At 41.4% G+C, this 13,359-nt stretch overlaps 1 protein-coding gene across 1 annotated transcript in view; it reads right to left on the bottom strand.

Annotated features, from left to right (window-relative positions):
* LOC103018155 (dystonin) overlaps positions 1-13,359 on the bottom strand; it is a 489,012-nt gene that overhangs the window by 98,164 nt on the left and 377,489 nt on the right. Inside the window, 7 exon segments of the mRNA XM_057554087.1 lie at positions 650-2,121; positions 3,989-4,484; positions 5,897-6,096; positions 8,810-8,939; positions 9,819-10,060; positions 10,656-10,718; positions 12,784-12,910. Coding sequence (XP_057410070.1) covers positions 650-2,121; positions 3,989-4,484; positions 5,897-6,096; positions 8,810-8,939; positions 9,819-10,060; positions 10,656-10,718; positions 12,784-12,910 — 2,730 coding nt within the window.

Raw genomic sequence — 13,359 nt, 5'->3', positions numbered from 1 at the left:
CTGAGCCTGCGCGTCTGGAGCCTGTGCTCCGCAACAAGGGAGGCAGCGACAGTGAGAGGCCCGCGCACCGCGATGAATAGTGGCCCCCGCTTGCCGCAACTAGAGAAAGCCCTAGCACAGAAATGAAGACCCAACACAACCAAAAATAAAAATAAATAAATAAATAAAACATTTAAAAAAAAAATAGGAACTTGGGGAAGAAATTCAATTAAGAAGGAGGAGAAGACTATAAAAAGGGAAAGAGCAGGAAAAGACTATAATTCACCACAAAAGAAAATGCTGGGACACAAACATGAAGAGAACACACTTTTGATGTGACGGATGGGCCTCCGTGGTCGAGTTTAAAACACGGACGTGGTCACTCCAGAGGGCAGCTGTGAGTGACATCAGAAACAGACACCAGCTTTCCAAGCACCCTTTGACCTCCTAATTCATCACAGGCCTTATCCCATGAGGGCCCAAAGCCCCAGGAAGCTTGGACTCACCCCACATACCTGGATATCCCCTCCGCCCACGGATGCTCATTTAAGCTCCAACACTGCATGACAATCCTACTTGAAGATGCTACAAAATAGGCCATCTCCTTCAATACCGATCAGTAATGTCTTTGGATAACCAAAACGCAGAGTACAAAGGAAGCACTCCCTACCTTGAACACATCAAGCTGTTGGTTAATCATCTCTGTTTCCATGCCAACAGGGCCTAGCGATTCCTCATGTTCTTCAGCCTTCTGGAGTAGAGTAGAAAATTCATTGAGTTTGCTGTAGAATTCCTCGAGGCGCGTGATGGTCCCTTCCACCTGCTCTTCTCTGGCTTGTGCACGGTCCCGAAGCTTGTTGCACTGTTTGCTTAAAGCCTCCAGGTCCCGTTTGATGCCGACCAGGTCAGGAGAGGCTTCCTCCGTGGCCAGCATCAACTTGCAGGTCTTATTGGCATTGGTGTTGCTTGCGATGAGCGCTTCCAGTTTCTCCAAGAAGGCTTTAATAGCCTCCCTTTGCTTCTGCAGTGTTTCCACATCTCTCCCCACGGGGGCCATGCTGTCCAACTCGTCATCAAACTCTGCAAACTGAGAAAACATCTCTCGGATGGTGTTCTGGAAATGGCCGATGCCCTGAAGCTTGGTTTCTAAGAAGGAGCACTTTTCATCCACCTGCTGGCTGAGGGCGCTGTGCTCCTGGGCTAAGGCTTCTGCTTGGAGTAGAATCTCGGAGGTGCCCTTGGAGTCGGAGGCCCCCGCCACAAGGTCCTGGGCGAGCCCCTGGGCCAGATCGACCTGAGGCTTCAAGGTCTGAAGGGCTTTCTGCTGAGTCTGCAACACAGTCAGGGACTTACTGCTGTAAGCCTGGGGCCCCAGAGAGTCGTGCATATCTAGCTGTTCCTTTGCACACTGGAGCTGCCTCTGAGCTTCTTTGGAAACTTCTTGAAATTCTTTAAACTTCTGGGCCATGTTCTCCAGAGAGAATTTCTTCCAGTGCACTTGCTCGGTGACCATGTCCACCTTCTGGAGCAGGGATTCCTTCTCCTCTGCCACCGCCTCTTTGTCCATTTCACAGACACTGAGCAGGCTGCTGGCTGCACTGTTTAGCTGTTCCACCATCCCGAAGTGCTGGTCCCTCTCCTTCTGCAGAGACTTTAACTGGGCAAGAGATTTCTCTGTCTCAGCAGGATCCAAGCTACACTTTATTTCCTTGAGGCTGTTTTGACACCTGTCTATCCATGGCCGGAGCATCTCCACATGTTCTTTATACTTGAGAGCTTTTTCCAGTGACTCTTTCACCCTGTCTTCTCTTTCTTTCACCTGCTTCTGAAATCCATCCCAGTTGGTTTTAATCGTGTTCAGTTGTAACTGTAACGCTACCTTCTCAGACCCTTGTGTTTTTAGTAACAGGTTTTCACCTTCCGCCATGGTTTTCTCATAAATGTGAGACTGGGCGGTCAAAGTTTTCCTGAAGTCTTTCTGATCTTTCATTAATGACTCCAAGACCTCGACTTTGGCTGATATCGGGGGAGACTTGTTCTGTTCTTCCTTCTTGGTGTCCAGCCAAGCCTGGAAATCTCTAGACATTTGCTGAAATTGATGAGAGCTGGCACAGGCTGACTGAAGATGCTGGACATGGTTCTCTAAAAAATAAAACCACAGACATGTTTATTTTACATCAAAATGTTGAATAAATCTGCAAAAAGCCAAGAGAAAAACCGCCAAATAAATACACAGAATAATCTAAACACAAGGGCTACTAGCACTGACTATGAGAACGACAAAAGCACTTACGTTATGGACAAAGGCGGTGGGGGAAGGGCAAGAGGTGAGGACTACGGCAAGAAAAGAGACAATGGAGGCTGGATACTAGAGCCGCCTCCATCCCAGGGTGGGGAAGTGACAACTGTTCAAAGCTCTAGGTGATGCTGATAAATAACCCATCTCTTATTAAATGTGACTTCTCCACCTGTGTGATTTTTTTTTCCTTTGGCCCTGCGACATGCAGGGTCTCAGTTCCCCGACTAGGGATTGAACCCGTGGCCCCTGCAGTGGAAGCGTGGAAATCTTAACCACTGGACCGCCGGGGAAGTCTCCACCTGTATAATTTTTACCCATCACGGAGGCAATGTAAGGCAGCCCATGGGGACGACATGGGTCTGGATCCCAACTCAGCCTCTCAAGAGCTGGAGGGCCTAGGGTGAATGATTAAACCTCTGGGTCTCATTTCCCCAAGTATGAGCTGGCAACATTGATAGAAGCTGTCGTGGGAATGAGGTGACAGTGCGTGCAAGCAAAGCTCTGAGCTGAATGCCTGTCACGGAAAAGGGTTCCCAACAATAGTCACCATCACTGTAATCATCATAGCTAATGTTTGCTATCCATATCACGTCAAAATCAAGGAGTAAGTCTGAAACGGTTGCTATGATCAGTAAACAAATCCAATCAATTATTAAAAAAACATAAACTGAGTGCCTAGTGTTACTTGGCAAATGACAAACACAGCAACCAACGGGCTCTCCTCTGGCCGGCCCTTCTCGGGCCCAGGAACTGCTGCTGCTGCCTTGGACCATCCCGGGCTCAGCGGCCATAGAGTGATGGCCACAGCAGGCGAGAGAGGAAATCGTGCATAATGCTTCTCTCTCACACGGTTCTCTGGCAAAGCTTCCATGATGGAGCCAGACGAACCAGCTGTTATCAAGAAAATGACGCCAAGCCTTTTTTAATAACTGTAGTCGTCTCCTTTTCTGGTGAAACAAGACTGTCACATAGCATAAACACTGACACCTTTAAAAACCAATTTGTTTTTTTTTACTGTTTTTTAAATTGAAGTATAGTTGATTTACAATGTTGTGTTATTTTCTGCTGTACAGGAAAGTGATTCAGTTATACATATATACTTTTTATATATTTTTCATGTTCTTTTCCATTTTGGTTTATCACAGGAGACTGAATAGAGTTCCCTGTGCTATACGGTAGGTCCCTGTTGGTTATACATTCTATATAATATCCAACGATAAACCATAATGGAAAAGAATATTAAAAAAGAATGTATATATATGTATAACTGAGTCACTTTGCTGTACAGAAGAAATTAACACAAGATTGTAAATCAACTCTACTTCAATAAAAAAAAATTGTTTTTAATAGTTTGCATCTGCTAATCCCAAACTCCCCCTCCATCTCTCTTCTACCTCCCCCGCCCCTTGGCAACCACAAGTCTGTTCTCTATGTCTGAAAGTTTGTAAAAATCAATCTGGAGTACCTGAAGCTTCCATGGGCCTACGTGAAGTGGACTTTGCCGGCACGGGGTCCCCCTATCATCTGTGCAGAACCCCCCGCCCCTGCAACATTGTGTGTGCATGTGAACCCAAATCTACCCTCCTTGCATGCACCTCTCACTGCGAGCAGGTTCTCTTTAGGGGCCTGGTTTCCCCAACAGCTTGGAAATAGGGTGTTCACTGATCCCTATATCCAGGAAATACATGCATTCAAAGAAGACACACAAACCTGCTTTTTGTTCAAGATCCTTAAATGATTTTAAGATGCCTTCCAGTTGCCGACTAAGTTCAGCTTTCAAGTACTCTTCTTTAACCAGGGCTGCCAGATCCTCTCCCAGAGCCTGGGCCACTTTGATCTGCTTCATTTCCTGCTCTATTTCCTGCTTCATTTTCTGGGCTGTTTCCAGCTGCTGGTTCATCGCGTCAGGGTGTGTGCTCCCGGCCACACTGCTGCTGAGTTTATTATCCAAGTCGGCCAACTTATCGGAAAGGCTTCTCAGCAGGCTTTGATACTGGGTGCTTTTAACAATGGCCTGGTCGATCCGGTCACATCTGTCCCTCAATTGTCCCGTGAGGCTGTCCCATTTTTGGGTCACAGCTGCCAGCTGTTCCTTCACAATCCCGTGGAAGGATGGGTGCTCCCCAGGTCTGTGCAGGATGCCCTGACCAGCCACTGTTAGCTGTTCACACTGAGGTTTCCGGGTATCAAATTCTTGCAGGAGAATCTAAGGTAAAGAGGTGACGAGGGCAAATGAACACACAAATGACTGGAGAATTAATTACAGAAAACACAACTTTAAGTTTCTAAACAGACAGAAGTGGTAGTTAATTATCTAGTTTTTATTTTATTTTTGTTACTGCTTTCCTAGCTTTTATTTCAAAGGCAGTGCAATTATCGTAAACTAATACAAAGAGCAATGGTGCTTCACAGAGATTAACATTTTGTCTAAAATAATATCCCCCAAGGGAGAAAAAAAGAGAATAAATATTTTTGCTAGTCTGGGGGAAAGGAACAAAAATTCATGTACAAATTTTCACACACAAAGGGAAACACTGCTTTTAGACAAGTTTACATCACACTAACACCAATTTGATTTTTTCCTATTTGCATTTTTCTTTTTACAGGATTTTTTAAATGCTCTATAGCATTTTACACCAAAGGAATTACACAGTGATAACAGTGTTAGGATATACGAACTCATGGTGCATTGATTTACAAAGGTTCTTTTTAAACATAAGATCGACGTTTACAGTCTTTTTTGTAAAGATTTAGCCAATAAATCATGTCGCTCCGAGCGTGCGGGCTCACACTGGCTTTCATTATAAAACGAATGATCCCCAAATGTCCTTTTAGTAGAATATTTTTTCTATCTCTGGGAGACTATGGACAATTATTTCTCCTCAAATGTTTCTTTATATCTTTTGTTTCCATTCTATTCAGATGAAGAACATACATGCCTAGGACAGCATGTGACTCAACTACCCAGACTGTTGTGTATTTTCAGAGTACGGATCAGCTTCCATGCCCCGAAACCACCACCTGCACAGAAAGAAAGCTCACCGAGACCACAGCGGAGCGCCTGCGATTACGTCTGACTTACAATTTACATATGTTTCACCCCCTGTGGATTTATCTGCTCATAATTAGATGAGTCTAACTAACCCTACGGGTTTCAAGGTTCCTCCTCTTCTTCCCTTCTTCTTTCTCTTCTTACTTTGTCTCCCCCACTCAGGGATGTTTTGCATGAGCTTTATAAGTTTCATTATCTACTACCACAATCAAAATGAATAAAACCTCAAAGGAGTCATTTCTAAACAATATACTAGCTTCTCATAAAAATGTTATTACTTATGCAATCATATTAATACTTCAAAGAAAGTCCTCTTTAACAGGGTCTCTACAAACCACAATATGACTGAAACGATCAAGGGACCTGACCATACTCGTGGGCTCAATGGACCCCTCAGGGATGCTCCAGAGCTTTGCTTCTCTGGGGGTTTCCCGCCAGCCTCATGACGGTACCTCGTGGGCATCTGACACATTACAAATACCCTCCGAGACAGGCAGAGCACATACCATCCAAGGTAATGTATTTCTAATGAAAACATCTATCTTGTTAAGTCAGGTAGGACTCACCTGCACCTGCTGCCTTTGTGTGTTCAGCATATTTGGGTCAATCGACAAGGGCCCAAGGACACTGACCATCAGTTCTTTTTCCGCAAGCCACTGTTTTAACTGAGCCTCCACTGTCTGGAATTGGGTTAGATTATTTGAGGATTCTTCCAGTTTTTGTCGTCTATCAACTGTTAACTGATTGAGTTCTTGCCACTTAGAATCTAGAAGAAAAAAAGATAGAGGATGAAACAGATGCTTGTTTTTTATACATTTAATACAACTGTATCTATGAAGATTGTAGGACAGGACTCTCCTTACATAGTCAATTAAAGACTAATCTGTGAGTTAATCGCATTTAACAGTACAGATTTTATGGTCCCAATGGTTGTGTGTCAACTGAAGTGTAAGAAAAATAGATTTGAATCTGATTTTGGAAGATGCTATAGATTATGGAATATTCCTGAGAACCCTCATTCCTTCTAGAAGTCCTACAGAGTCTGTTTATTCAACTAGAACTGACCCACTAGAACAATGAACATGTATCCTTTTCTTTAATAGCACACCTTCAACGACCAGATGGAGGTAAGTGACTCCCAAATGTGTGTATCTACACCCAGCCATGCTCTTCTATGCAAATCACACATCATCGGCCAGCTGCTCGGAAGTTACAATAGGAAATCTCACCAACCCTTTAAATTCAATGTTGGGGAAAAAAACTCACGATATTCCTATCAAAATGGGTAGGTTTTTCCGACTTCTAGACTTCTTTTGAAGGTTATTCTCATGCACGTCATGAAATGCCATAATTCAGGATGTTCTTTCATGACTCTCCTATATCCTCAATCACAAACCCTTAAGCCCAGTCCTTCCATTCCCAATACCCAACTCCATGTTGGTCCTCATCGTGTTTTGCCAAGACCAGTACTTCTCAAGCTGGAGCTGCATCAGAGACCCCTAGAGGGTCTGGTCACACAGGTGCTGGGCCCACCCCCGGAGGGACTGATCAGCAGGTCTGAAGTGAGGTCTGAATGTGCGTTTCTAACACGTCCCCAGGGGATGCTCCGCTCTTGCTGCCAGGAGCACCCTTTCCAGAACTGCACACCTAGACCAAGGGCCTTCTAACCAGCTTACCTGCAATTCGTGATCCTCAGCCACAATGAATTTGGTTCTAAAATAATTTCCCTTAAACGTCACTGAATATGTCACTTCTGGGCTCAAACCCCTCAATAATTTACTCGTCACCAACTAGACGGCAAAATCTGATGACCTCTGCTTGACCTCCAGGGTCTCCCACAAAAGGGTCCTCGTCTGCTCATCCGAGAAGGTCTGTCCTCCGAGAGGAAGCCCTCATCTGCCCACTGATCACACGTCCTCATCGCAACAGGCTGGGCGCACAAGGGCCCCACAGCCCACATGCTCCATCCCTCCCCCTCTGTCCCTGCCCCATCCCGCTTTCATGATCCCACTGGGTCTCACCCTCCGCTAGGACACCCTGCCTGCTCCCCCCGCCCTGAGGACGGCATGCTCCTTGAAGCCCAGAATTACAGACCATCCCTCAACACATGAGTCACTCAACACTGATGGTGTGACAAGCTGATCTGACAGATTTTTTTCACCCAGTGTAATGCACTGAAGAGCTGCTTTTCATAGAGCCCAGCCCCTGAAACGTTTACCTAAACAACGTCACACTATACGGCGTGTTCTAGTCAGTCACAATCTGATAATGAAATAATGCAACTGAAATCATAAATGGAGAAGGAGAAATATCAAAATCTTATCAGGAAGCTTTGCTGAAATATGCATTCTTTGTTCCCTACGCTATTCTAAGATGCCTTGAAAATATTCCTTCGAGTAATTCTGATATTCTACGTGAGAGCCACTGAATTAGGGCCCAATTAATTATAATGCAACAGGAGTCTCTACTGTTGGATTAAATACACCTTTCAACATTCAGATCTCTTAGGATGACTCTTTTTCTTTTACTGGAGTACAGTTGGTTTACAATGTTGTGTCAGTTTCAGGTGTACAGCAAAGTGATGCAGTTATATGTATAAGGATGACTCTTATTAAACTAAAACGTACTTAGAAACTTCTAAATTTACCACAGCATATCTGACTCTAAAGGAAGGACAAGATTTAGCTAAATATAATGGAACAATTCAAAGTAAAATGATTCTTGTGATAGTCATAGTAAACACACTATGTGCCAGATACTGTTTGTCTGAGCTGCACACACATTAACTCACTGAATTCTCCAAATACTATGAAGTAGGGAAAAAGAGTATCACTGTCTTACACTCACTCCCATATCATTACCATAAGGAAAAGGGGTGATAAGGTAACAGGGCTTGTGAAGGAAATTCTGCATCTCCGAGGAACAGTTTATATAGTGACAGGATGGAGATGGGAGGAGGACTCTGGGTAAAGAGCAAACCCCCAGACTCCTGTGGGGGAGCAGCCTTCTCAGGCTGGTTGGGAAAGGGACCAGCAGCATGAAACAGGGGCTGGCGGGGTCCCATCCGGAACTCCATGGTGGAGAAAGGCACCCACCTTTTTCAGACAAACAAACAAAAAGGACTCTCCACACTAAAATATAACAAAGCATAAAAAATTAGAAGCACACAAAACCTAGTAAAAAATAAACCATAATGAAAACATGTGACTCAATACACAGCATTCTATTAACTGGTAGATACCTTCTTCATAAACATAAATTTCGTTACTGTGATTAGTGAGAAAAACACAAGATATGCCAAGGCCTAGCACCACATAATATGAAATGACACTTCAGAATATGCAAAGATCGATTCTGAAACATGAAAGCAAACCCCAAAGTCAGTGAGATTGTTGGATAGATGTTTTCTGATAGAGATTATGATTTTTAAAAAATGACTGTGCTTCTGTGCATGGCCTCTGGTGTAAGTGGTAACATACCTATTTCCGTCAACATCTGCTTCCACTTGGGGGCCTCCGGAGTGTCTGGGTTCTCCTCCAGCAGCTCTGTCAGCTTGTCTTTCAACTCCTGCACTTTGTTTACATTTTGCTTCAGTTCTGCCTCAAATGACTAACAAGGAAATAAAAAAAGTAACTTCATTAAAGTATGTCAACATCAAAAGACAAAAACACAATTTCAATAGAGCACTTTTTACTCCAACATGGCCAAAAGAGGGGAAAAAATCCACTGTTAAAGGCTGAAGTGAGTGAGGACTGGATTCAGCAGTGAATTATATTTTCTTTTCCTCTTCATAACTATTCTTTGACTAGCTGGTAACAGAATCCCAAGGAAGAATGCTAGAGCTACAGAGATAATGACCCTCATCCCATCACCTAGGAAGAATTTCAAGGTATTCTCAAATCCCTTTGGAAAAAAAGGAAAATGACATCAGTAAGATTGTAATTAATCAGAAAATCAGTCTTGATAAAGGCTGCAAGATTTGAGACTACTAGCAAATAAGCACTTTTCTGGACAACACGTTACAGAGTTCAAAGATAAGTTAGTCATCTGGAGACATTTTTGCCAGCATTGCCAGAGTGCAAAACCGTTTTCCTAACCCTGACAGCTGTAGAAAGAAATACTGTGTATTAAACAAAGGGAAAGCATGAGCTCCCCTATTTTATACTGGACAGAACAGATTCCTAATACATTTAGCCCTTAAATACATCTTTTCCAATAAGTACTGGTTAAAATCCAAGACTTAAACTAATTTGAAGGTGGCAAAGTTGCTTGCACCCAACAGCTCACTCATCTTTATAACATCTGCGTGTAAAAATAAGTGACTATTAGCATCAATCTCTACAGAAAGTCACGTTCAACAAAGCTGGTGAACTATTTGTTGAAGTTTATAGAGCAAGAAACCAGAACGGGGCTCCTGACCCACAGTGCTCAGTTCTGAGCGCTAATCTGTTCTCTTACGTCTTCGGTAAATGGACGCACAGAAGATACCTTGTTCTGTTCAACTTGACTCTTCACAGCCTCAGTGTCCGTAGGTGTAGGTGCCTGATGCCATTTCGTGGCAGTTTTGTTCATCGTCTGTAACCACTGCATCATGGCACTTGATTCTTCCTGAGCCTTTTGCAATCTGGAGAGTTTGGTACTCAGTTCGGCTATTTTGTCTTTAAGTAAGAGGCCAAGATCTTCATAGCCATGGCTTATGTCACTCATATCCTTTTTAATGGATGTTAATCCTAAACGTAAGAAGAACAATTATATTGACACATTTTCAGGGTATTTAGAGCTCTAGAAATAAAAATTTGTTTCACGTGCTATTTCCTTCTATTTTGTCAATATTAAGTCTACTATGATAAAGTCACAGAGTTTTTAGAACTAAAATGTTACATCATCTTACAATGCTACTTAATGACAAATACTTTAGGTACATTGCATAATACAAGTGAAATGAGATAGATATTTTAAATGGAATAAAAAACCCAAATCATGAAATGATGCTTATTAATTCCTCAGGCATCAAATTAAAAAAAAAATAGCTCAAATAATGTTATCCCAAGTGAGAAAATATCTCAAATTAACCCGAAAGAAGGAAACATAAACCAAATGCCAAGCTGAATTACTGGATTTCATTAAGCTCAGATGAACAAAATTGCATGGAATGTTATATAAACATGTTATTTATGGAGAACATGACTATACTCATACCATTTTAATTCAAGTTTGAAATTTCGATATAACTACTTCTCATTCCTAAAAAGATTTTCCCTCTCTCTCAAAAAAAAAAACCATACCAAGTAGTTTAATCAATAAGCACTTAAAGTTACTATTTACCTTTATTTGCCAAAATATCCTGAGTATCTGTGGCTGTTCCTTCACCATTTAATATTACTCCACCTGCAAAAATATTAAAACTCAAGTCATCATAGATTTCTATTGTATTTTATATATATTAATAGTAGGTGGCATTAAAGCAAACGCCATAAACAGTAATTCTTTTAAAATGTTATTACTATTTGAAAATGTAAAATACTGATTCAATTTCAAAATCAAATGAAGGTCTGAAAGATCAAGCTATATCCTCTCTTTTGCATAAAATTTATTCTTAAAGTCATAACATGATCAACTTAAACAGTAGAGTTTCAATAACTTTAGATTATATACATTAATCATTAACTATTAATTTATAAGAAAATTTGGGGATAAGGTTGCTTTAAAGCTGAAGTTATTTTAGTGATACAGTCCCTGAAGCACAGAAGCTGGTCACTATGTGTGTTGCTTGAAGCATAAATGCCTGACGGACAAAAGAATGTCTCAAGTTAAGAAACTGAAAATTGTCTGCTGTAGTTACAGTGTTTTCATGGGTTTAATGGAGGTGGAATAAGGTAAAAAGACATGAAAGAAAAGTTAAAAGTAAAAGAAACCATTACTGTATCAACATAGAGGAAGGAGGTACAGTGGCTGGGGCACCTGGGCCCTGGCATATGTCTCACCTGAACTTAAACCCCAGCCCCACTAATGACTCCCTGTGAGGCTGCACAGGTGAATCCATCCCACCAAACTGCTGGGGAGAATAACACCTATCTCGCGAGACCACTGTGGGAATTAAAGACAGTTACCCTACTGCCTAGCAAATAGGAACTACTTGGTGAGCTGTAGTAATTATTTCTCTTTAATTCCCTAAACACCTAGCACCGGTTCCTTTTTCATAATCAGAATATTAAAAAATCAATTAGACCTTCTCATGTTAGTATGCCTTGGCTCTCTATCCAAAACACAAAAACATTTCCCCAAACTAACCACACGAGAACAAGCCTAAACAAAAACATTTAAATATCTGAATCTTAATCTAAGTTTTGTCCCTTTAAAAAAAAAAATCACACACACCGTGGCATTTCAGATGGAAGTGAAAATACCCTTTAGATACTCAAGATTAATTCTTACCATGCTTGGGAGTTGTCAAGAGTAGGAAAAAGATACTTTTTACTTATTACTAATATAGAATGGGCATGAAGAACTAATGTAAAACACCATAGAATTCCTTTCCTTTAAAAAAAACCAAAAAAACAAAAAACCTTGACATTTCAGGAAATCTGATTAGGAGAGAAAGGAGAGATCATCACACACGTATACTACGAGCATTGCCTGAAATGGGATTAATAGCGCAGAATAAACGGTGGGTGGAGAGGGGCCCAGCTCAACATCAGCCTCACAATGGGAACAGCTGGGGGCTGAGCAGGGCAGATAAACCACAGAGGATCGTCAGAAACCCTCAGAATAAATATATGAGAACTGCCTTCGGTCTACTCTTGGATTATTTTAAACCTGATAGTGACAACAATATAAATGTTTTAAACTTAAAACTCTATCCATAACTTAATTTTAGAACCATTATTTATACATGACTCTCCCCTTGTGTTGAGAAGCCTGGTAAGACTGTGATTCAGACAAGCTGGCTAACACAGTATAAAACTGTTTTCTTTGGGAATAGTGTAAGGAATAAAGCAGATGGGAAGAAATTAAGAGAGGTCCGCTGGACAGAAAAGAACCTGTTTCCTTTCCTTACTTCCTTCTTTCCCAGGAGACCAGACTCATTTCTTTATCAAAGATTTCAAATAGAATTTCTACATCCCCATCAATTAGGTAAAAACAAACAAACTGGAATCTCATCTTTCCCCTTCCCCAGTATAATGTTCTTTATTCTTACAGATGAATTTGGTCACATTTTAAATTGTAGTATTTAATAAGATAAAACCTAAGAGATCTGAAATTTGACCAGAACAGACACTTTTCCGTGGCAGCGTTTAGGTTGTTTAGAGATGCCCTCTTTCTTGTCACTTTCCCTTCGTGTTTCTGAGGTTATTTTACGCGTTAATTTTTAAAAATAACATACACAAATAAAATCAACATGGGTGGACCCAATTCTTACAGGTTTTACCACAAATGTAAATAAAGCACTTACCTGACTTAACTGCTGCTATGGCCTTTGCAGGGGTCATCACAGCACTTATTAGGTTACATAGTGAGATCCCACTGTTGTTGACTTTCTGAATCTCAGGTGTTTTTAAGCTCCACTTCTCTTGTAATTTCTTGAGATATAAAAACACATTATTTTTCAGTCTTTGTAATCTTTTCCAAGTTACACATTATAATTCAATGTCTTAAACATATCTTAAAAGTGATGATTGTGGGTTCTGACTTATGGGATGGAAGAAAAGGACAGCATCTCTATTTGTTCCAGCAGCCCAGGTGACTGTTAACACTGTTAATAGTGAGGAGTGGGGTGGGGTCCATCCTGAATTCTGCTCCCAGCCACAGTGGAAGCCAGGCTACTCCCAGCTGCCACGGGTTCCAAAGTAACTGTCAACTGTAAGTCTGCAAAACTGTACTAGGTAACAGACAAGTTACAAAAAAAAAAAAAAGTAGTAGAAACAATTTTAAAAAATGGAAATTCAGAATTCCATTTAATAGTGAATTTTAATCATCAAAACTTCAATGAATTTTAAAGGACACACAACTCCACAAATTTGGAGTGGAA

This window comes from Balaenoptera acutorostrata, chromosome 10 (assembly GCF_949987535.1).
Source record: "Balaenoptera acutorostrata chromosome 10, mBalAcu1.1, whole genome shotgun sequence".
Taxonomy (NCBI): domain Eukaryota; kingdom Metazoa; phylum Chordata; class Mammalia; order Artiodactyla; family Balaenopteridae; genus Balaenoptera; species Balaenoptera acutorostrata.
This window is presented reverse-complemented; position numbering and strand designations above follow the sequence as displayed.